Source organism: Mytilus californianus, unplaced genomic scaffold (assembly GCF_021869535.1).
Source record: "Mytilus californianus isolate M0D057914Y unplaced genomic scaffold, xbMytCali1.0.p SCAF_7, whole genome shotgun sequence".
NCBI lineage: Eukaryota > Metazoa > Mollusca > Bivalvia > Mytilida > Mytilidae > Mytilus > Mytilus californianus.
The window spans coordinates 51,665,412-51,692,210 of record NW_026262723.1 but is presented as its reverse complement, the minus strand read 5'-3'; the positions used below and the strand labels follow the sequence as shown (position 1 = coordinate 51,692,210).

General features: G+C 33.8%; 1 protein-coding gene across 1 annotated transcript in view; it reads right to left on the bottom strand.

The window, feature by feature from the left end:
- Positions 1-26,799, bottom strand: part of LOC127709704 (DNA-directed RNA polymerase III subunit RPC5-like) — a 105,423-nt gene that overhangs the window by 71,882 nt on the left and 6,742 nt on the right. The window contains exons 2-8 of the mRNA XM_052215360.1: positions 21,981-22,031; positions 19,723-19,800; positions 15,914-16,032; positions 15,519-15,601; positions 7,327-7,440; positions 4,269-4,432; positions 3,788-3,912 (exon numbers count right to left, since the gene is read on the bottom strand). Coding sequence (XP_052071320.1) covers positions 3,788-3,912; positions 4,269-4,432; positions 7,327-7,440; positions 15,519-15,601; positions 15,914-16,032; positions 19,723-19,800; positions 21,981-22,031 — 734 coding nt within the window. The remainder of the gene's footprint in view (positions 1-3,787; positions 3,913-4,268; positions 4,433-7,326; positions 7,441-15,518; positions 15,602-15,913; positions 16,033-19,722; positions 19,801-21,980; positions 22,032-26,799) is intronic.

Sequence of the window (26,799 nt, the reverse complement as noted above, 5' to 3'; positions counted from 1 at the left end):
CAGGTAAGTTCTGCAAAGAGGGTCAACTGGAATGAGAAACAGGAATCTAAACTTGCAAAAGGTCACTTATTCAAGGTTGGTGCTAAAATTTAAGGGTGGATGAGAACCACCCTTAAGTAGCCTATGGTGAACCCTGAAGGCATATGGACATACATGGTGATTCCTATATTCACCCTTCCCCCCAAAAAAATCATTGTTTGTGAAGGTATAATAAATTAAATATTTTCTGACAGTGTACATATATTGTATATTATTGTGCTGCAGAAAGGACTTCATATGACAATAAAATGCTTCGCTGGATGCAGCTTGATACGACTGCAGAGGTCGAACCCTGAACAGTTTGGGCAAGTATGGACACAACATTCAAGCTTGATACAGCTCTGAATTTGGATTGTGATTAAATATTTGACACAGCATAGGTTTCTGACACAAAATGAATGTGGTCTAAGAACTTAAAAAATTTTAATTTACCTTTTATGGTCCAATATCCAAAATCTAAATACATACACGGTTAGATTCAGCATATCAAAGAACCCCAAGAATTCAATTTTTGTTAAAATCAAATTAAGTTTAATTTTGGACCCTTTGGACCTTAGGACCTTAATGTAGACCAATTTGAAAACGGGACCAACAATTAAGAATCTAAATACACGGTTAGATTCAGCATATCAAAGAACCCATAATATTTCAATTTTTGATGAAATCAAACCATATCACTATTATTTGCTTTTATATATAAATCAAAAATAACCAACTTAAAATGGAAAATTTTAAAGAAAAAAACTAGAGGCTCTAAAGAGCCTGTGTCGCTCACCTTGGTCTATGTGCATATTAAACAAAGGACACAGACGGATTCATGACAAAATTGTGTTTTGGTGATGGTGATGTGTTTGTAGATCTTACTTTACTGAATATTCTTGCTCCTTACTATTATCTCTATCTATAATGAACTTGGCCCGGTAGTTACAGTGGAAAATACTTTTAAAAATTTACAAAAATTTACAAAATTTATGAAAATTGTAAAAAATTGACTATAAAGGGCAATAACTCCTTAAGGGGTCAATTGACAATTTCGGTCATGTTGCCTTATTTGTAGATCTTACTTTGCTGAACATTATTGCTGTTTACAGTTTATCTCTATCTATAATAATATTCAAGATAATAACCAAAAAGGGCAAAATTTCCTTAAAATTACCAATTCAGGGGCAGCAACCCAACAACGGGTTGCCTGATTGGTCTGAAAATTTCAGGGCAGATAGATCTTGACCTAATGAACAATTTTATACTATCAGATTTGCTCTAAATGCTTTGGTTTCAGAGATATGAGCCAAAAACTGCATTTTACCCTATGTACTATTTTTTAGCCATGTCGGCCATCTTGGTTCGCGGGCGGGGTCATTGGACACATTTTTTAAACTAGATACCCTAATGATGATTGTGGACAAGTTTGGTTAAATTTGTCTTAGTAGTTTCAGAGGAGAAGATTTTTGTAAAAGATTACAAAAATTTACGAAAAATGGTTAAAAATTGACTATAAAGGGCAATAACTCCTTAAGGGGTCAACTGACCATTTTGGTCTTGTTGACTTATTTGTAGATCTTACTTTGCTGAACATTATTGCTGTTTACAGCTTACCTCTATCTATAATAATAATCAAGATAATAACCTAAAACTGCAAAATTTCCTTAAAATTACCAATTCAGGGGCAGCAACCCAACAACTGGTTGTCCGATTCATCTGAAAATTTCAGGGCAGATAGATCTTGACCTGATAAACAATTTTACCCCATGTCAGATTTGCTCTAAATGCTTTGGTTTCAGAGATATAAGCCAAAATCTACATTTTACCCCTATGTTCTATTTTTAGCCATGGCGGCCATCTTGGTTGGTTGGCCGGGTCACCGGACACATTTTTTAAACTAGATACCCCAAAAATGATTGTGGCCAAGTTTGGTCAAATTTGGCCCAGTAGTTTCAGAGGAGAAGATTTTTGTAAAAGTTTACGGACGACGGACAACGGACGCAAAGTGATGAGAAAAGCTCACTTGACCTTTCAGGTCAGGTGAGCTAAAAAAGGAAAAAAAGGAAAAAAAAAAAAAAAAGAGGGAAAAAAAAATCCCCCCCCCCCAATTTTAGAATCCCTTATGATTCATCACCCCCAAAATCAATCCCAGCCTTCCCTTTGTGGTATGGTACCTTGCAGAACAATTTCAGAGAGATCCATACACTTGAACACAAGTTATTGTCTGGAAACTGTAAAAATGCTTGTTTTTTGGCCCCTTTTTGGCCCCAAATTCCTAAACGTTTAGGGCAATCACCCCCAAACTCAAACCCAGCTTTCCCTTTGTGATATGGAACCTTGTAGTACAATTTCATCAAGATCCATACACTTGAACACAAGTTAGTGTCCTGAAACTAGAAAAATGCTTGTTTTTTGCCCCTTTTTGGTCCCTTATTCCTAAAATTTTGAGACAATTACCCCCCAAAATCAATCCCAGCCTTCCCTTTGTGGTATGGTACCTTGCAGAACAATTTCAGAGAGATCCGTACACTTGAACACAAGTTATTGTCTGGAAACTAGAAAAATGCTTATTTTTTGCCACTTTTTGGCCCCAAATTCCTAAACGTTTAAAGCAATTACCCCCAAACTCAAACCCAGCTTTCCCTTTGTGATATGGAACCTTGTAGTACAATTTCATAAAGATCCATACACTTGAACACAAGTTAGTGTCCTGAAACTAGAAAAATGCTTGTTTTTTGCCCCTTTTTGGCCCATAATTCCTAAAATTTGAAGGCAATTACCGCCAAAATCAATCCCAGTCTCCCTTTGTGGTATGGTACCTTGCAGAACAATTTCAGAGAGATCCATACACTTGAACACAAGTTATTGTCTGGAAACTAGAAAAATACTTATTTTTGGCCACTTTTTGGCCCCAAATTCCTAAACGTTTAAAGCAATTACCCCCAAACCCAAACCCAGCTTTCCCTTTGTGATATGGAACCTTGCAGTACAATTTCATAAAGATCCATACACTTGAACACAAGTTAGTGTCCTGAAACTAGAAAAATGCTTGTTTTTTGCCCCTTTTTTGGCCCCTTATTCCTAAAATTTGAAGGCAATTACCCCCAAAATCAATCCCAGCCTCCCTTTGTGGTATGTTACCTTGCAGTACAATTTCAGAGAGATCCATACACTTGAACACAAGTTATTGTCTGGAAACTAGAAAAATGCTTATTTTTGGCCCCTTGTTCCTAAAAGTTTTGGGCAATTACCCCCAAACTCAATTCCAGCTTTCCCTTTGTGATATGGAACCTTGCAGTACAATTTCAGATAGATCCATAAACTTACACACAAGTTATTGTCATGAAACTAGAAAAATGCTTGTTTTTTGCCCTTTTTTTGGCCCATTTTTCCTAAAATTTTGTGGCAATAACCCCCAAAATCAATCCCAGCATTCCATTTGTGATATGGAACCTTGTGGTACAATGTCAGAGAGATCCATACACTAACACACCAGTTATTGTCTGGAATTTACAAAAATGCTTATTTTTGGCCCCTTATTCCTTAACTGTTGGTACCATAACCCCCAAAATCAATCCCAACCTTCCTTTTGTGGTATTGAAACTTATGGTAAAATGTCATAGAGATCCATTCACTTAAACTAAAGTTATTGTGCGAAAACCAATGTGTCTTCGGACGATGACAACGCCAACGTCATACCAATATATGAAATTTTTGCTGTCGTATAAAAACCCCATCGACATCTAGTAGTAGGAACTAAGTTTACCTCTCTGTTTCACTTGAGGGTGGCATCAACATCTTCAAATACTCATCTGGTTTGACACAGAATTCAGAAACCTCTTCCTCTTTGCTGGCATGTAACTGTGACCTTTCTGTTTCAGCTAAATCAGACTGCAAGAGAGAAGATGTTGTAACAAGACACAGCAAATATAATTGTAAGCCATAAAATTTTTTTTCCAATAGTCATTTCCTTTTTCATTACTGTTTACTTTTATGCAGATGTATATCCTTTAAAACATCTTGAAAACATACAGAAACTTGAATGTCAAAATTCCCATCTTTCAAAATTGAAAAATGAATTGGAAATCAGGCGACTTAATTACAATACAATTCTGTTTTAATTTCATATAAAGGTTCTTAAATTTGTAGTCAGAAAAAAACCCACCATCCATCAAATCTAAGTATAACTGCTTCCCAACACCCCCTTTTCAATTACTATAAATAATATGTTTTTGTTTTGTACCCACATTTACACCATGATATTCTAAATGAATCCATGATTCCTCATTCCTCTTTTTCTGTAGATATCCGTAAGATCTCATTCTCCTGGCTTTGGCCTCCTCTGTCTCTTGACGAGCAAACTTCATAGTTACAGGCTTAGCTTCATCTTCTTCATCCTGAGACATATCTCCTAAAATTTGATAATTTCTGTTTTCAATTTTGTGTCATATGATTATATTTTAATGTTTTTAAGACTACATTTTCTTTTACTATGAAATATGCAAATGTATGTATAATGTAACTTAACAAAAATATCATTCAAAAGATTATTATATAATTTAATTCACTATATGCATGTACAATCATAAGAAAACTTGACCGCAAAGGCGGGCCCAAGAAAATAAAGTTTATAAGAACTATTTTTATATTGCACATAATGTTAAGAAAACCATAAGATAAAGAAATATAAATGAATTACACAAGACTTTTGATGTTACAATGTCACAATTAACGTCATAATACAGAGTTCGCGAAAATGGTCGGTCCTGTCGGTCAAAATGAGGCTCAGACCAGTATTTTGAAGGCTAGTGCCAGTCCCGATGACAGATGTAAAAACGGCCGTTGTAGTGCATATTTCGGCATTTTTTTACATCGGTTATTAGATGTACCGCAACTGTTTCCAATAAGTGTTTACATCGGTTATCAGATGTACCCGCTGCCAATTTCCGGTACTGGTTTACGGATTTATTATAAACAAACCAAAGCGGCGATCTACACGTGGCCTACTAAATTTGTTCATAGAGTCATCCCTGGCAAACAATCGGTGATTGAACCCTACAATGGAGCAAACAAATACTGTAACAGCCGAGAAAGTGATTCAGATGATGAAATGGATAGTGAAGATGACTTTAAATAAGAACAATCAGAAGACTGAACTGGTCCTTCGATGTTAATTTGCCTGTGGGTGCGAAGAATAAAACTAATATTAATAAAGTTATTTTTCGATAAAATATGTTATTAATTTTTATTTCAGGATAAAATTGTGAGATTTTGTAGGACTGGCTAAAATTTTGTAGGACTGACAAATAATCATGCTTTGTCGGTCCCATGACCGACGAGTCAAAATAAGTTTTCGCGAACTCTGTTAAAACAAAGAAAACTGCTGAATCTATGCAGTTTTTCATCTTTATTTTCCTTGTGGAAACTTTATGTGCAGCCAATGCAAGAAACAACAAAATAATTTTAAATAAGTTTAATTTTAGCTATTATCATAATTTCATGAATTATAAAATTGTTTCTTTTTGGTGCGCACATTCTTTTCTAATCCCAAATATATTTATAAGTTGATATAAAATAAGCAAAATCAAGAAATTTTACAAAATATACAAATTTCGTAATGGTTTGGTGTCATGGTAACTCCTTAAATGTGAAATTTATCTTTATTTTCTAAACTTCTTGTACCTTTATAGTAAAATTAAGACAATTTTAGGAATATAAATGGTATTTTTTCAATTTGACCTTATATTTATGCCAAATAATGGCCTTATTGCCTCACCCCTACTCCTTTCAGAAATATATATGAAAAAATGATATGTGACTGATTCTTAATGACGTAAATAAAATAAATCATTCTAGACCACCTGCATGAAAACTTAAATAAACCTAATTCACACTAAAATCTATGACAAACAGGATGATTTCAACTTCCCAATTATTAATTTCCCATTTCTCAGCAGTAACATACCCTCTGCTCCGTCGTATGGTGTTTACATATCTCAGTTGATACGTTATGCTCGTGCATGTTCACACTATATTTACTTCATATACAGGAGTGTGCTCCTTACGCAGAAACTGCTCCAACAGAGATATGAGGAGGAAAGATTAAAAATGACACTCCGTAAATTTTATGGACACCATCACGAATTGGTTGATCTATACGATGTGTCTGTGTCTAAACTAACTAATGACATTTTTACCACGTCTTAGATTGAGGTTTAACATATATGTCGTATGTCTGATAACTACCAAACGTGACCTATTCTCGTATGTGACTGTTGTACCGAGTGTGGGTTTGCATTGCTATACGACATGTCTAGGAATTTTGAACATCCAACATTCATGTATCTATTTTTGATGTTTCTGTTATGGTTTCGGTTGGATGGTGTGTTATGTCTTATCGATTGTAGTACAAATAATTTTAAAATAGCCTTTCAATACAATCATTGTCATGAAAATTGTTGTGGACTGGTATTGTGAAAATAATTGTATAAAGTTTGAGATTGTATGTTGTTACATAAGTGCGTCACTGTTTGTGATGCCCTGTGGTGTCTGTCGTTGATGGAAGATGTTCGTTGTTGTTCTGCGGTTAGCATAATGTGTCGACTATTATATTATTTGTTTGTGCGTTTCTCTGTGTTGAGTGTTCTTCAATGTGTTTGTGCTGTATTTCTGTCACATAGTGTTGTCATTTTAGTGATATTTTTTAACATTGTCACATAAGCCGGAGGTTTGGCTAGCCTTAAAACCAGGTTCAACCCACCATTTTTTCTTAATATGGCAGTTGTTATCAAATAGTTCGTTTCTATGTATGTTGGCGTTTGTTTTTGTTGCACTTCAGTATTCCTGTTGTTCCTTTGAATTCCTCTTGTGATTGATGTGTTTCCCTCGGTTTTGGTTTTTGACCCTGATTTGTTTTCTCTCAATCGATTTATGACCTTTGAATACCGGTATACTACTGTTGCCTTTATTTATATGTTTCCTTAATTTTCTAATCAATATGCAGAATATTTCAAAAATGCCCTTCTATATTAACATGCATGATGTGTCAGTGCTTAAATTGACAATTATATCCAATAACTTGAGCATATGTCATTAATGAAGCATACAGGTAAAGTTATTTTAACATGAAGTCAATTTCAAAACAATGAAATACCGTTTTATTATTTCATCCAAACTTTTTATGTCTGTATAGTACTAGTGTTTTGTGGACTTTGATCACCAGTAATGGTTTTTCATTGCCCCCTTGGTATCCTTGCTTCCCCACTTTTCTTTTTAATTTGGCGAATGCTACTAAGTGTACAATACCTGCAGCTTCCCTTGCAGCAGCTTCTGTTTTGATTTTGTCATCTGCTTTGTCTAAGTAGTTAAATGATGGTCTCATTTGCACTACAGCATGGAGAGGTGATAAATGTAGCTCACCTGGAAAAAAGAACAGAATAATGGAAATTACAGATTGCCACCTGAAAAAGTCCACAAAGCATGAAACATAGGTTGGAATAATCTATTTTGACATGACTTCTCATAATGTGTTCATTAACTGTCTATATACATCTACATGACAGGTTTATTTGAATACTAATTCTATGTACTATATGCATTGTATATAAGATTCATAACATTTGGTTGAGGCAAAGTAGAATAAGGGAACAGAAACAAAAAATTCAGCAATTTTTCCATTTTTAAAGGGACATAACTCTAGAAAGGTAAAAGTGACACTACCCAAATTCTTACTTGATCTGAATTTTGTGGTACTAAGCATTGTTTATAAGTTTCATAACATTTGGTCGAAGCAAACTTAAGTTAGAGAACGTAATTCAGTAATTTTTCCATTTGTAAAGGGGCATAACTCTAGAACAGTAAAAGTGACGACACCAAAATGCAAACTTGATCTGTGTTTTGTCGTAATAAGCATTGTGTATAAGTTTCATAACATTTGGTTTAGGAAAACTAAGTTATAGAAAGGAAACCAATTTGTGGGACTTACGGACAGGCGGAAGTACAGATGTACAGACGGCAAGGGTAAAACTTAATGCCCCCTCCACTATGGCGGGGGCATAAAAATGAAAACTGACAAGATTTCTAGATAAATGTTCCAAGTTATATGACTGAAACTGAAGTATAAGACACAGAGCTTAATGATAAATTTAAGCCCTACAGTTATTGACTTAATCACTCTCACATTTTCTGGCTAACCTGCTGACAGTTTTTAATTTTATTTCCTCTTTAGTTAATAAAATACAAAATTTTAACTTAAAGAAAAATATTCTCATTTATTTACAAGGAATTGACATGCAATTCTATATTTATGTATCGCTTATGCAAGTGTCTGATTTTATTATCTGTAAGCGTGATCAGGTTTTAGAACATCTAACTAGACTGTGCTGTTCATCTAGGTATTATGTGTATCTTCAACAATGGACACTCTCTATCATTGTAGCCTAGAATATAATTCATGACTAAATCTTTAATTTGTTGAACTTGTATTGGTGATATTTTTTTCTGATAACTTCTATAGTTTTTTCCCAAAAACAAATATGGTAAAAAATAATCATTTAAGGACAATAACTCCTATAAGAGGACAACTGACAACTTCATCTTTTGATGATTTATTTGCAGATTGTGTCTTACTGATTATTTTTGCTTTTTAAAGTTTCTATCTATTTTTTATAGTTTTCAAGAAAATAGGCAAAAATGCAAAAAATGGTAAAAATCATCATCAAAGGGCAATAACTTCGATAAGACCTCAACTCACAATTTCTGCAATGTGAGTTTTTAGTAGGTCGACCATTTTTGCTTTTTAAAGTTTCTGTCTTCTATTATAATTTTCAAGATAATAGGCAAATAATGAAAATAAAATGCTCCGCAGGGCGCAGCTTGATACGACCGCAGAGGTCGAACCCTGAACAGTTGGGGCAAGTATGGACACAACATTCAAGCTTGATACAGCTCTGAATTTGGATTGTGATTAAATATTTGATACAGCATAGGTTTCTGACACAGAATGAATGTGGTCTAAGAACTTAAAAATTTTAAATTGGACATTCACCTATTATGGTCCAATATCCAAAATCTAAATGCATGGTTAGATTCAGCATATCAAAGAACCCCAAGAATTCAATTTTTGATGAAATCAAACAAAGTTTAATTTTGGACCCTTTTGACCTCAATGTGGACAAAGTTGATAACGGGGCCCAAAAATCAAAAATCTAAATACATGGTTAGATTCAGCATATCAAAGAACCCCATATATTCAATTTTTGTTGAAATCAAACAAAGTTTAATTTTGGACCCCGATTTGGACCAACTTGAAAACTGGGCCCATAATCAAAAATCTAAATACATGTTTAGATTCAGCATATCAAAGAACCCTAAAAATTCAATTTTTGTTAAAATCAAACTAAGTTTAATTTTGGACCCTTTGGACCTTAATGTAGACCAATTTGAAAACGGAACCAAAAATTAAGAATCTAAATACACGGTTAGATTCGGCATATCAAAGAACCCCAATAATTCAATTTTTGATGAAATCAAACAAAGTTAAATTTTGGACCCTTTGGACCTCAATGTGGACCAATTTAAAAACGGGGCCCAAAATCCAAAAACTTAATACACGGTTAGATTCAGCATATTAAAGAACCCCAAGAATTCAAGAATAAAACCCCATTGAAATTGATCAAGAAATAAGCAATTTATACGAAGTATCTTCTTTTGCACAATACTGTGCAATTAAATATTTCTTGCTATTGCGCAATACTGTACAATTGACAATTTCTTGCTATTGCGCAATATTGTGCTATTGGATATTTCTTGCTATTGCGCAATACTGTGCAATTGAAGATTTCTTCCTATTGCGCAATACTGTGCAATTGAAGATTTCTTGCTATTGTGCAATACTGTGCAATTGAAAATTTCTTGCTATTGCACAATACTTATTATATAATAATTAACACATCCTGTTTGGTGTGTATCTCCTACCATATCATTATTATTTGCTTTTAAATATTAATCAGAAATAACCAACTTAAAATGGAAAATTTTAAAAGAAAAAAAAAAGGAAAAAAAGAAAAAAAAAGAAAACCCCCCCCCCCCCCCCCCCCCAAATTTTTTGAACCCCTTATGATTCATCACCCCAAACTCAATCCCAGCCTTCCCTTTGTGGTATGGTACCTTGCAGTACAATTTCAGAGAGATCCATACACTTGAACACAAGTTATTGTCTGGAAACTAGAAAAATGCTTATTTTTGGCCCCTTTTTGGCCCCCAATTCCTAAATGTTTCGGGCAATTACCCCCAAACTCAATTCCAGCTTTCCCTTTGTGATATGGAACCTTGTTGTACAATTTCAGAAATATCCAAACACTTACACACAAGTTATTGTCATGAAACTAGAAAAATGCTTGTTTTTTGCCCCTTTTTTGGCCCCCAATTCCTAAAATTTTGAGGCAATTACCCCCAAAATCAATTACAGCCTTTCCTTTGTGATATGGAACCTTGTGGTACAATGTCAGAGAGATCCATACACTTACACACAAGTTATTGTCTGGAAGTTACAAAAATGCTTATTTTTGGCCCCTAATTCCTTAACTGTTGGTACCATAACCCCCAAAATCAATCCCAACCTTCCTTTCGTGGTATTGAACCTTATGGTAAAATTTCATGGAGATCCATTCACTCAAACTAAAGTTAGAGTGCGAAAACCAATGTGTCTTCGGACGACGACGCCAACGTCATACCAATATACGACCAAAAAATTTTAAATTTTTGCGGTCGTATAAAAATTGGTAAAATTTGTCATTTAATGGCAATTACTTATAAAAGAAGTTACCTGACAGTTTTGATGTAAATGGACAGTAGGTAGATCTTATTATTCTTGTCAGATTTTCTCTATCTATAGTGGTTTTCAAAGCAATAGTTAAAACTTTTGTTTTACCACTATGTTCTATTTCTAGCCATGTTGGTCATGGTAGGCCCCGTCATCAGACACATTTTTTAAAAACTAAATACCCCAATGATGATTAGTTCGGTAAAATTTGGCCTATTAGTTGCAGAGAAGAAGATTATTACAAAAGTTAACAGTTGATGACCAAAAACAATGACGACAGACGACGGACACCTAGTGACAACAAGCTCAGACTGGCCTTTGGGTCAAAATATAGGGTTGTGCGGCATATTTTCAACATTTATATGCCTTGAACTTCATAGAGTTTAAATTTATACTTAAATTCTGTACTACCTCTCCCTTTACTTTGAGTCTTCCTGAGAATTCAATTTGTCTGTTATCCAACAGTATTTATACCAGTAAAATTCCCAGGTTGTGTCTCTATGAGATGAAACATGGAGATCATATCTGGGAACCAATAGGTAAACAAAACAAACTATCTATGAATATCAAATATCTCCCCAAAAGAGACATGGTTTGTGAATCAGCTGTATTTACAAAGTGCAACCTATAAGGTGTAGACCTAAGATATTGGTCATGTTCACTTAATTTTATATCTTGTCTGATTAATCATGTTTGCCATTAAAAGTTACTCTCTTTCTAATATACTTATCAAGACAAAGGGCAAAATAAAAAATGGTACATGAATTGTCTTAAATGGCAATAACTCCTATAAGGAATCGTCTGACAGTTTTAGTGTAAATGGACAGTAGGTTGATCTCAACTTTTGACCATATCTGCCCCTAAAATCTATAGCATTTCAAGATAAGACAAAACTTGTATGTTACCCCTCTGTTCCATTTTAGCCATGTCGACTATGTTGGAGGGATAATCAGACACAATTTTTTTGAAATAGATATCCCAATAATGATTGTGGTCAAGTTTGGTTCTAATTGGCCAAGTAGTTTCAGAGGAGAAGATTTCTTTGTTAAAGTTAAATGACAAGGATAACAAAAGCCAAGTGATGAGAATAGATGCATAAAAAAGATGGAAGATACCAGAGGCAATATAAAATTCATAAATCTAAAAGGGACTGACATCTCAATGGCAAAAAATGGAAAAGGAAAAGATAAAAAAGTCCACAAAACACTTCATAGAAAACTAAAAACTGAGCAACACCAAACCACAACAAATATTAGGGATGATCTCAGGTGCTAATAAAGGGTAAGCAGATGTTGCACTAGTGGCATACGCCATATTGCTCATTGTGAGTACCAATTCAGTGAAATGTCTCATTCAGTGAGGTCACAATCAAGGAAAAGAGGACATGTTGTGGTTACCTTAATTGGAACATATCTGTGGTATCTGTGACACAGATTTTCAATAACAGTCAACCAACTCACGTTGGAGTCAGTGGATCTCTTCAACTTGACCACTTGGAACCTTTTTTTAAAGCCACTTTCAGCACTCTTTGCTACATATATATCCTGTTGGCCAGTATTTATTGGTGGAGGAACCCAGGGTCGGCAGGAAAAATGGCAATCCAAGTCAGTTAAGGTAGAGGTTGAATGCATCTGGCACAAGCAGTGATTGAACTCACTACCTCATTTTTAACAGGCTAGTGGTAACTGTAGATGAACTGCTTAGACCATTCGTCAACCTAGGGCCCTAGATGCAATGAACATTGTCACCAAACTTTGAACTTTTTTTTAAAGGGAAATCATCTATATAGCTGAAGGTGAAGATAAAGAATAATGCTTGCTTTTTTCATTCTTCATAAGAAGGTCCTGTATGAAGTCTGCCTCATATAAATACAGGAATAAGTCAATAGAAAATTCGTAAGGGTTCCGCGGAACCCAATGTCTCTCCTACTTTTGCTGTTAGTCGCAGGCTCAACAAAAATGGGAATAAAAATTATTAACAATTTTTCTCTAGATACTATCTTTTGTTTGTAAGAAGTTCTGTTCAAGTTTGGTAAAAATCCAAGAAGGTTTATGAATCTAATAAATGTTTTAAAAACTTTAACTGCAGATTGTACGTAATGTTAACTGGAATAAAACTAAGTCCATTTATGAGTATTACACGGAAAAACAGGAAATAATTTTTTACAAAATTTCCTTCTAGATACTAGCTTTTCATCATTAACAAGCTTCTGTCCAAGTGTGGTTCAAATCCAGGATAGTTTAAGAAAGTTATTAAAATTTGAATAAACTGCTTCGCTGAGCGCAGCTAGATACGCCCGCAGAGGTCCAACCCTGAACAGTTGGGACAAAAATGGACACAATATTCAAGCTTGATTCAGGTCCAAATTTGGATTGTAATTAAATATTTGACATATTATAGGTTTCTGAATAAATGTAGTCAAAGATCTTGAAATTGGTTATATGAATTGAATTTATATTCAATTAAAGATTTCTTGCTGTTGTGCAATACTTGTTGTCAGACTATAAACAAATAAAGTTCAATTAATTCTCAATGTCATATTAGAAATTTATGAAAATAAAAAGGGAGCTTACATCAATAGATATAAACAATTCACCAAAGTTTCATGAGAATTGGTGACAGAATTTTTGAGTTATTGTCCGAAAACTGGAAAATCACCCCTTTTTTTAATGAATAAAACCCCATAACTCAGAAATGTAAAATGTAAAATTTATAAAATTCTAAAGGGAGCTTACATCAATACATACAAACAATTCACCAAAGTTTCATTAGAATTGCTGAAAGCATTTTTGAGTTTTTGTCCGAAAACTGGAAAATCCCCCCTTTTTTCATGAATAAAACCCTGCAACTCGGAAACGTAAAATCTAAAATTTATAAAAATTGAAAGGGAGCTCATGTCAATAGATATAAACAATTCACCACAATTTCTTGCAAGTTGGTGAAAGTATTCTTGAATTATTGTCCAAAAACTGGAAATTCCCAGTTTTTTTAATGAATAAAACCCCATAACTTGGAAACGTAAAATCTAAATTTTATAAAAAACGAAAGGGAGCTCACGTCAATAGATATAAACAATTCACCAAAGTTTTATGCAAATTGGTTAAAGCATTTTGGAGTTAATGTCTGACATGTTGACGACGGACAGACGGACGGACAGACGGACAGACGGACGGACGGACAGACGGACAACGGTATACCATAATACGTCCCGTAAACGGGCGTATAAAAACTTTAACCACAGAGTGAATGTTATGTTAACTGGCAGAAAAATTAAGTCCATATATGAGTAAAATACAGGTAAACAGGATTTTTTTTTTTTACAAAATTTTCTTCTGGATACTATCTTATGATTATAAACAAGCTTCTGTCCAAGTTTGGTACAAATCTAGGATAGTTTAAGAAAGTTATTAAAATTTGAAATTTGAAAAATTTTAACCACAGAGTGAATGTTGTTAACTGGCAGAAAAACTAAGTCCATTTATGAGTAAAATACGGATAAACAGGTTTTTTTTTTTTACAAAATTTACTTCTGGATACTATCTTATGATCATAAACAAGCTTCTGTCCAAGTTTGGTTGAAATGCAGGATAGTTTAAGAAAGTTATTAAAATTTCAAAAACTTTAACCACAGAGTGAATATTTGTGGATGCCGCAGCCGCCGACGACGCCGACAGAATGTAGGATCGCTATGTTTCACTTTTGGGACAAAAGTCGCAGGCTCGACAAAAAGGAGCACAGTTTGTTCCTATAGGAATGCAATTGTTTGTTGAAAAACATTACAAATATGTTGTCAATAAAAAAATCAAACATCTTGATTATGTCAATTTCATTAGGTTTCATCATGATATTTCATTTAAAAAATAAATGGAGAATGTGTTCATGGGACACAGATGATGGTCCTGCTTGCATTTAAGGTTATAAAGGGGAATAACTAGAGAACAGTAACACCATCCCAATCCGAACTTAATCTGTGTTTTGTGGTAAAAAGCATGGGTATAAGTTTCAGAAAATTAGAGAATGGAAACCAATTTCAGGACATACGCAAGGACTCCAGTGATGGCGGGGGCATAATAAGTGTTTCTGTGAAATAAATTTTTTTTAAAGGAGAATCAAATGTATTTTCAACTCTCTCTAATTCAAAATCAAAGTCAAATGTTGGAATATATATACTTTAATCAAACTTTGTAGTTTTGGTTTAAAATATTCTTTTTTTATTGGTTACACAGCCATAGAATGATAGAAAATACAGCAAAATTGTGAATATTTGACTTACACATGCTCAGAAATAACATGCAGCACAACCTACACACCATAAGAAGTTACATTGTAATTTCTCTTTGTGTTTATCTATTCAATGACATAGAAAAATTTGCTTGTACTCAATGTTAATTTATCCAAATGCTTCTGAAATCAGCCTAATATGTTAAAAAGTCTGATAATCCATTGTGAAGTCACTTTTAAAACATAAGAGACTAATTGTGTAATCAAGGCTTGGAAAGTATTCCACTTTTCTGAAAATCTTTCTTTTGAAGCTTGAAGAATTTGGTTGATAATGACCATCCTACATTCTTGAACATTTTTGTTGAATTTACAGGGCCAAATAATCTCCAAGATGTCCTCTCATTTGCAATCATACCACATCTCCTTATTTAATATTTGTCCTTTATATTCTTACCCTCTTTAAATACACCCACACCATATCGTCCTATATCACCAGAACAAGGAGCTGAGGTTAGGATCTGCTTGTCCATCTTATCACTGAAAAACAAATGCTTTCTCTATAGCTGTAAGAGCCTGTTATTTTCATTTCTTGTGTAATAAGAAAATTCTGTGAATTGTCAAAAATAGCTAAATAAACGCTATACCTCAAATCTGTTAACTAACTCAATAACAATAACTGCAAAAAACTGAAATAGCTGAAATACTTCATAAAAATTTCTTAGGCTCATACAAAATGTTCCAAGTCATTGAAAAGTTCTGTGATTTCATAAAGTAGAGGCTAGCGCAAGTAGTCATTGTATAGGCTGTTTATAACCACTTAATTATACACTTGGTTATCTTCTCTCTTACCTTCTATAAAACCCTCCTTGATCCCCTCTTGATGATCCATCAACATTGAGAGCAATCTGTTCACCTTTACTTTTTGCATAGTAGGTACTTGAAGTGTTGACAGCTAAGTCGAATTCCACCTAAAACAGATTCAGGAACATAGAAACAATTCATCAGTACATATACATTCATGGAACAAGTTTGCATGGAACCTAAACATGCTAAAACTACAGAAGTTTTGAAAATACACTATTTAACTGAATAGCTTAAATAAGAGTGCACATGCTGAAATGTCTCACCTGTTTTACTTACCATGATTGATTTTATGTTGATAGTCCTACAGATAAAGTTTTACTACAAGTATCACATAAACTTAAAATTATCAACGATCTGTGAAAATGAGGTCAAGGTCCGATGCACCAAGCCAGACAGACATATACACTTTTTAAAATCATTCCATACACCAAATGTAGTTGACCTTATTGCTTATAGTATCTAAGAGACAGATTTAACCAGGACAACTTAACATTGATCAATGAACCAATAAAATGAGGTCAAGGTCAGATAAATCCTGCCTGACTGACATGTACTCTTTCCAATCATTCCATACACCAAATATAGTTGACCAATTGCTCATAGTATTTGAAAAAAAGACCAAAACACAAAAACTTGAACACTGACCAATGAAAATAAGGTAGAGGTTAGATGATACCTGCCAGACTGATATGTACAACTTTTAATCATTCCATACACCAAATATAGTTGACCTATTGCTTAAAGTATTGGAAAAACAGACCAAAACACAAAACTTAACATTGACCAATGAACCAGGAAAATGAGGTCAAGGTCAGATGACACCTTCCAGACTGACATATACCCCTTACACTCATTGCATACACCACATATAAACCACCTACTGCTTATACTCCCTTATAGTATCTGAGTAACAGTCATAATAACTTAGCTTTAACCTTGATCACTGATCCATGAAATGAGATCGCGGTCAGGTGAACCCTGTCTGACAAACATGTAGACTTTGCAAGGAACCCATAATCCAAACATAGCTATCCTACTACACATAATAAGTCAGAAATTCACATGACAAAAAACTATAATTTTTTTAAGCAGTCACTGAACCATGGAAATGAGGTCAAGGCCAATGGACATATGACAGACGGAAACTTTGTAACATAAAGTATCTGCATACTATGGAAGAGACAAAAAAACATAGCCTGAAAGTGCTTGAAAAGGCATTTACTGTATACTAAACAATACCCCTGTGTGCAAGTGTTCCCCATTTTTGAACAAAAACAAGATTAGATCCTTTTTCAGAAGTCACGAAATAATTTCATACCAAATATCACTGATATAATCAGTTACGTTAAAACACTTTTAATAGTATAAAATATTAAATACAATGATTTACTGCCACTTGATAATCAAATGAAACTTGTTATCTTAAATCAGATGTGATATGAGTGCCAATGAGACAACTCTCAGTCTCCATCCAAGTCAAAATTTATAAAAGTAATCCATTATAGGTCAAAGTACGGTCTTCAACACGGAGCCTTGACTCACACCGAACAGCAAGCTATAAAGGGCCCCAAAAATTGCTAGTGTAAAACCATTCAATACTTATTAAATCTGTTGTCAGACTATATACAAATAAAGTTCAATTTCTTCTCAATGTCATATTTGAAATTTATGAAAATCAATAGGGAGATTACATCAATAGCTATAAATAATTCACCAAAGTTTCATGAGAACTGCTGAAAGCATTTTTGAGTTATTGTCCAAAAACTGGAAAATCTCCCCTTTTTTAATGAATAATACCCCATAACTCAGAAATGTAAAATCTAAAATTTATAAAATTCTAAAGGGAGCTTACATCAACAGATATAAACAATTCACCAAAGTTTCATGAGAACTGCTGAAAGCATTTTTTAGTTATTGTCCAAAAACTGGAAAATCACCCTTTTTTTATGAATAAAACCCTGTAACTCGGAAACGTAAAATCTAAAATTTATAAAAATCGAAAGGGAGCTCATGTCAATAGATATAAACAATTCACCAAAATTACTTGCAAGTTGGTGAAAGCATTCTTGAGTTATTGTCGGAAAACGGGCGTATAAAAACGAGAAACAAGAAACACTTATGAACCACATCAACAAACGACATCTACTGAAATCAGATTCCTGACTTAGGACAGGTGCAAACAATTGCAGCAGGTTTAAACTTTTTAATGGTACCAAACCTTCACCCTTATCTGAAACAATAGTGTAACATCACAACATAGAAAGACACACTATTAAATATCAATTGAAATAGCTTAACTCAATCAAAAGACATATTAACACCAGTGAACATACACTGAACAAATAAATTTGATATATGATACAATGTAAATACAAAATAAATAAACTGAGGGAGGAATAATTAATGTAACATGTTAAACCGCTATGAAATGTTAAACAATTTAAGACAACCAATATGCTTGAACAAAAATATCAGCCATTTGCAATTACTTTGAACACAGGTAAATGAAAATAATTTTGTTGTTAGGTATATATATATTTATTTATTGTCTTATACTCAAAAAGCATGGTCAAATCCTGAGGAATTGCATGTTTGTGTCATCAAAATCATTTCAATTTTAATATGTTGCATTCCACAAATCATTCTCAGTGTTCCAGCTTGAATCTCAGGGAAGAAGGGTGCTAGTTGTCTGAAAGGGCACTCTCTTACCATAAAATAGTTTTTAAATCCATATTAATGTATAATTTCGAAACAAAGATTACAGACTGCAGTGGTTCTTAGTGTTTAATTGCTTGTTTTCCTAATTTGGTAATTGTATGCAACTATATTTGTAAAAGTCAATATGAACAACTGTGCAAATGCTAAGCTAAAACTTCATTTAGAACGTATAATTTTCTTAGATACATGCTTCTTGTGATTTTATTTGCAACACCACATTTAATTAGTATGACCTCCTAGCAAATACATAGAACAATCTTCACTAATTAGTCTTTTCAGAATGCTGGTTCTAAGGCCAAATAAATAATACATGTAGTTCTAGTTTCCCCATCTATCCTAATTTTGAGCCCGCACACCAACTTTTCTTGCCATTTTTAAGTGTAAGCACTGTTGGTTTCACAATGTGTCCACTGTATATTCTATAGAAAAAAATATCAAAATAGATAAATTTGGAATGCGTCCATGGGACACAGATGGTGCCCCCGCTGGCATATCATATAAAGATATAAAGGGACATCACTGAAGAACGGTAAAAGTGACGCTACCCAAATTTTTACTTGATCTGAGTTTTGTGGTAATAAGCATTGTGTATAGGTTTCATAACATTTGGTTGAGGCAAACTAAAGTTAGAGAACAGAAACGAAAAATTCAGCAATTTTTATCTTTATGAAGGGGCATAACTCAAGAACGGTAAAAGTGACAACAACCAATTTCAAACTCATCTGTATTAAGTGGTAATAAGCATTGTGTAAAAGTTTCATAACATTTGGTTGAGGCAAACTCAAGTTAGAGAATGGAAACCAACTTTGGGACGTACGGACGCACAAGGGTAAAACTTAAATAGAAAAAAAAACTTACATTGTACCTATGTTTTTTTTAGAGCAATTTCACTGGAACCATACATATTATTTTATTTATAATGTGAGTAACCATGTGTTCAAGCAGTACATGCAATAGCTCATGGATTCTTCTTTTAATTAGCCGAAGTTTTGTTACTTTCAATTTGAAGTACCCTGGTGGTACATGGGATTCTGTTCCACAGACACAAACACAGAATCAAATCTTATATAATTTACCTTTTTCTGCTGTGGTTTAACTCTAGCTGCTAAGTGTTCAATTTTGTCGTAATTCAAATGGGCTGGTCTGATTGGGTACTGAAAATTTTGTAAATGTAGTTGAAATTAGCAGTATTTGAATCTATGATGCATATACAAATCATAAGTAAGAGCTGTTTGTCTGCTTGTTAATTCCCTATGAAGGCTACTTAGGCTAGGGGCCTCTTGATCTTGCTATTAGGTATGGATTGAAACCAATGTGTAACATTTATATGCAAATCTGGCAGTACTCAATATGTAAAGTTCTTGTCTCTTCATAATCTCCATACAGATTTCTGTCATTTGAGGTTAACACGAGGATATGATACTGAAGTTATTTGCAAACGGTTGTCCCACCAAAAAATAATACCTTTGTCTATGATGTCTACCATACTGCTACATTTGTTGCAGGCCAGTAAAAAAACTACAAAGTTTTCCATTGGTTTAAACTTAAACTTGTGTTATTCAAACAAAAACAGTCAGTAAGTGTATTATTTCTATGACAGGTTCCAAGGCCAAGTTCTGTACATTGTAATTCAGCTACCTAGTAAAATCATGTCTCCAGTAAAATGGGTCAAGGGGTAGAAATAAAAAACTATTTCAAACTGGCCAGGTGAGCAAGTCAGCTTTGAAGTTCACTAGCCTTTCTGAGATTTTACGTGCAAATCTTTGGAAAAGTGAAAAGCTTGTACCAATCAATAACAACACAAGTTACTTTGTGGCTTATTTTGTATTTTATGGGTTGTTGTCGAATTCCATCATGTCCATATCTCTCTATTCTCTAAGTGGAAATCTTGCATTTTTAGTCACTTAGTGGTCACCACACTTCAGAATTTTGGGGAGTCAAACAGGGAGAAGTGAATACCGGTACTAACAGGGAGACTTCAGAAAAAAGTGAGAGATCACCAATGCTTCAAAGTGGGTAAATTGGCAACATTACACCTTTTAATTATTTTGGCGCCTTTTCAAGACAAATTTTCAGACTTTATTCAAACTGCCTTGTCATTGCTTGTGGTCTGAATGAATTGACAAATGCATTGAATCCAAGCAAGTCAAAGAACCCCCTTCTCATCCCTCACAAAAAAAATATATTTCTGGGAGAAAAGAACAAGTAAGCCAGTGTTCTCCCCAGATATTTCATTTAGCATCCTGGTAAACAGGGGAAATTGAAATACCATCTTGTTTCTAAAAATTATAGCATCACATCCATAACATAATCTATAAGATAAACTGTTAACACAGAGATATGTCTCGCCTATTTGTTATTTTGATAATCATGATAATGCAAATGTTGAAATCAAAGTAGCAATACTTTAACATGCAAGTTATGCAAATGTTCAAAGTCAATGAACCATGACTGAAGGTACAGGGCTAAACAATCTCAATAGAAATGAGATGTGCCAATGCTAATACAACTGCATACCAAATACCATTGACTTTTCATAAGTCGTTCCCTTTAAACAAACTATGTAAAAGTTTCAAAGTCAATGAACCATAATGAAGGGGTGGGGATATATAATCTCCATGAAAATGAAACTTGCAAATGCATTGCAATTATCATTGACTTAACATAAGTGGTTCATCTTAAACTGACCTAATCATAAACTAATACATGTAAACTAAGTAAAAATTTCAAAGTCAATAGACCATGACTGTGGGGTAAGGACCATATTCTCCATGGAAATGAGATGTGCTAATGCTTATACAACTGCATACCAATTATAATTGACCTACACTGACGGTTCCCCTTAAACTGACCTAATCACAAACTAATACATGAAAACTAAGCAAAAGTTTCAAAGTCAATAGACCATGACTGAGGGGGCAGGGCCAAATAATCTCCATGGAAACAAGATATGCCACTGCTTATACAACTGCATACCAAATATCATTGACCTACCACTAGTGGTTCCCCATAAACTGACCTAATCACAAACTAATACCAGTATTACCAGTACAAAAACTTCTAGAATTTTGCATAACTTTTTTTTTTTTAAATTTGTGAGATAACCTTCTCCTTTAAACATGTTATAGGTACATATATTAATATGCCATACTGGTATATGTCAGAGACAGCACCTAACATGGCTTTGTAATTCTAAGTCACACATATACTAATGTTCATCTTGTAGTATGTACTCAGACAATAAAATATACCAAATTAATAAGGTAAAAAATGTAATATCAAGTTCAAGATATATCTTATGAATCTTGAACATACAAAAGTTATATGCAATTACCTGAAGCAGAAACAAGTTATCTGACAAACTTTTGGACAGGTACACATCAATCTGGAAAGAAAATATAAACTACATGCATATCATTGCTCATCAAAATGAACACTTTGTTTCAATTTTTCATGCATTGATTTATCATTAATTATGTTGTTGGTTTTCTTATTGAATTTTTTTTTCATTTTGTCATATAGGGCCCTTTTATAGCTGACTATAGCTATACCATATTGGTTTTGTTCATTATTGAAGGTGGAAAGGGAACCTACAGTTGTTTACATCCACATCATTTGGACTCTGGTTAATCATGTTAATAGTTGTCTCATTCACAATCATACCACATCTCCTTATTTTCATATTTAATTTCAGTGACTTGAGTCCACTAATATACATGTAATAGTTCAATGAAAATTCTGACCAAATTGCAATTTGTTTCATCAAATTTAACTGTTTATCTGGTTATATAATTAGAAATTTTAACCAACTGCTGTAAAAAAAACACAGTCAAGCATTCAAAGTGCATAAAAGAACAGAATTCCAATGTCCCCCCACGTGGCTTACATTTTATCTATCCAAGGGCAAAAACTTCTTTTTTCTTTAATTCTTTTTTATAAATTTCTTATAGAAATGAAGGCTTGAGGGCAAATACAATGCAATTTCCAAGGGACATAACTCTTTTAAAATAATTGATAGGCTCTGATTTTCGAAATTGTCCGAGACATTCCTGATATAAACCTGTGATATAAGTTTCATTAAGATCTGGCAAGAACTGTACACATTAGAGTGCTAACAAATTTGCCTCACATGATTCAAATCAAATAAAAAAATGCAACTTACAGTTTATAGAGAGCAGATTTTTCTTTGCAATACACAAGATTACTTATGTTATGGAAATGTAAACATTGGTAAATGCAAGTGCAAGAGTGTGTATGTGTGTGTGATTGTTATTTTTCCCTTTTTGGTATAATGTTGATATCCATATAATATATATTGACAGTAGTAGAAAAAATGTAGACAATTATTTAAACTTTGTTTTATTTATCAAAACCCTTAACACCATATATAGTCAGGTGGTGATGTACAGGGATTGTAAAAACCTAACTACTGAAAAAAAAAAGGGTTTTTGAAGAAACATCAACATGATCAAGTGAACCAATACTAGATAAGGGGAAATCATTCTATCCAAAAATGAAAAACATGACTATTTCAAAGAAGGGTGTAATAAAATTATTGAACAAGATCAATCCCAACAAAGAAACTGGCCCAGATCAAATCTGCAGAAAAGTACTGAAAGAGCTTAGTAATGACATCTCAACCGCAATTACATACATATTTCAGAAATCACTAAACACAGGAAAAATCCCAGATGATTGCATTGGAAACATGCAAATGTTTGTCCTGTATTTAAAGAAGGAGATAAACACAATGCAATAAATTATAGAACTATATCACTCACCTGCATACTTTGTAAAATCATGGAACATATTATAGCCAGTAGTATGATGGATCATTTGGAAAATAATAAAATCTTATACGACCTTCAACATGGATTCCGAGCATCAAGATCATGTGAAACTCAGTTGGTATCATTCATACAGGAACTTGCAAAAAACAATGACAATAACATCCAAACTGAAATAATTGTGATGGACTTTGCCAAAGCATTTGACAAAGTTCCTCACAAAAGACTTCTCTCCAAACTTAAATATTATGGCATTGAATACACCGCCTTAAAATGGATAGAAGATTTCCTTACACAAACAGTCATTATTGATGGTGTACAATCAAACAAAATTAATGCAACATCTGGCGTTCCCCAAGGAACAGTTTTGGGTCCTATTCTGTATCTTGTGTACATAAATGACTTCAATGAATATATGAAACATAGCACCCTAAGATTATTTGCAGATGACAGCATAATATACAAAACAATAAGAAACAAAGAAGACACTCAAAAACTGCAAGAAGACCTAACATCAGCAGCAAAATGGGAGAAGGACTGGCTCATGTCTTTCCATCCAGACAAGTGCTCAGTCCTTCAGAAAACAATGAAAAATAAAATGCTCCGCTGGGGTGCAGCTTGATACGACCGCAGAGGTCGAACCCTGAACAGTTGGGGCAAGTATGGACACAATATTCAAGCTTGATACAGCACTGAATTTGGATTGTAATTAAATATTTGACACAGCATAGGTTTCTGACACAGAATGAATGTGGTCTAAGAACTTAAAAATTTTAATTTATCTATTCAAACCATATCATTATTATTTGCTTTTATATATAAATCAGAAATAACTAATTTAAAATGGAAAATTTTAAAGAAAAAAAGGGAAAAAAAATCCCCCCCCCCCAAATTTTTTGAACCCCCTTATGATTCATCACCCCCAAACTCAATCCCAGCCTTCCCTTTGTGGTATGGTACCTTGCAGTACACATACATGTGATGGACTGCGAAACTAAGATCAGGAGTTTTGGAGATTAGGACTGAGATCAGGATGTTTTTAATCGACATAAATTCTGTCGTAAATGTAACCGTGTGCTGTAGAAATTGTCTGTTAAAGTGTGTTTTCTTCAACTTTCCATCCGAATGTATTATGTTTATAGTACCTTTGTACTTATAAATTTTCTCTATCTTTTTAAACTTTCAACTTGTTCAATCTAACATTCTTCTTTTTCAGTATGTTCTTTAAATTTTTTAGGTCATATCTTTTTTACCATTATTCATTGCAATCAGAACATTTGCTTATCTATCTGCAAGTAGATCTTTTATATTTATCTTCATGCAAGTAGATTTATAATGCATGATAAGTAACACATTCAAACTGTAAACATGGGTCATAGTTATTATATAAATTTCAATTTAAGCCTTGAAAGGAAGTATAGAACCCTCAAATAATTTTCAAATTATTATTTTTTTATTTGTCCTAAAACATTTAAAATCATTTAATTACCATCCTTTTATGATTATTTGTTCATTTTATATTTTATTTATATTCTTTTAAAAATTTACATTATTTAAAGGAAAGTAACTTAAAAACAGGATAAATCAAGGGAAGTAACCCAACATTCATTTTAAATAAACAAAGTTTTATTACACAACGGCAGTTAGCCTAAGGTAAAAATCGTTGATTACCAGTATGTTTGACACCCAAGGTGACAAATGAGGCCATATAATTATGCATGTTAATTGATATACAGGTAAAATATAACTTCAGTAATGTCAGTTACACCAGATATGTTGGGCTGAAATTTTTCATTCATGAAATACTTCATACACGGGATTTTTTTGTCTTCAACGGGAGGTCGGGAGGAGACCCCTGAAAACGGGATTATTGTACTCCCGTCGGGAGGTTCACATGAATGAACTGTACAATTTCAGAGAGATCCATACACTTGAACACAAGTTATTGTCTGGAAACAAGAAAAATGCTTGTTTTTTGGCCCCAAATTCCTAAACATTTAGGGCAATTACCCCCAAACTCAAACCCAGCTTTCCTTTTGTGATATGGAACCTTGCAGTACAATTTCATAAAGATCCATACAACTACACACAAGTTATTGTCCTGAAACTAGAAAAATGCTTGTTTTTTTGCCCCTTTATGGCCCCTAATTCCTCAAGTTTCTAGGGAATTACCCCCAAAATCAATCCCAGCCTTACCTTTGTGGTTTGGTACCTTGCAGTACAATTTCAGAGAGATCCATACACTTGAACACAAGTTATTGTCTGGAAACTAGAAAAATGCTTATTTTTGGCCCCTTATTCCTAAACGTTGTGGGCAATTACCCCCAAAATCAATTCCAGCTTTCCCTTTGTGATATGGAACCTTGTAGTACAATTTCATAAAGATCCATACACTTACACACAAGTTATTGTCATGAAACTAAAAAAATGCTTGTTTTTTGCCCCTTTTTGGCCCCTAATTCCTAAAATTTGGAGGCAATTACCCCCAAAATCAATCCCAGCATTCCCTTTGTGATATGGAACCTTATGGTACTATGTCAGAGAGATCCATACACTTACACAGAAGTTATTGTCATGAAACTAGAAAAATGCTTGTTTTTTTTCCCTTTTTGGCCCCTAATTCCTAAAATTTGGAGGCAATTACCCCCAATAATCAATCCCAGCATTCCCTTTGTGATATGGAACCTTGTGGTACAATTTCATAAAGATCCATACACTAACACACAAGTTATGTCTGGAAGTTACAAAAATGCATTTTTTTGGCCCCTTATTCCTTAACTGTTGGTACCATAACCCCCAAAATCAATCCCCACCTTCCTTTTGTGGTATTGAACCTTATGGTAAAAATTCATAGAGATCCATTCACTTAAACTAAAGTTAGAGTGCGAAAACCAATGTGTCTTTGGACGACGACGCCGGAGACGACGACGACGCCAACGTCATACCAATATACGACCACAAAATTTTTTTGCAGTCGTATAAAAAACCAATAAAATTTGATTACACTCTCCACCAACATATACTGCAAAAAGAAAAATCCACAAAATATCTTGGCATAAATAAAGGCAACAGTAGTATACCGCTGTTGGAAACTCATAAATCGATAGAGATAAAAACAAATCCGGGTTACAAACTAAAACTGAGGGAAACGCATCAAATATAAGAGGAGAACAACGACACAACAAAAACACAACATTAAAATGTAACACACACAGAAACGAACTATAATATAACAATTGCCATTTTCCTGACTTGGTACAGGACATTTTAAGAAAAAAATGGTGGGTTGAACCTGGTTTTGTGGCATGCCAAACCTCCCGCTTTTATGGCAACGTCAAACACAACACCAAAACGACGACATCACAT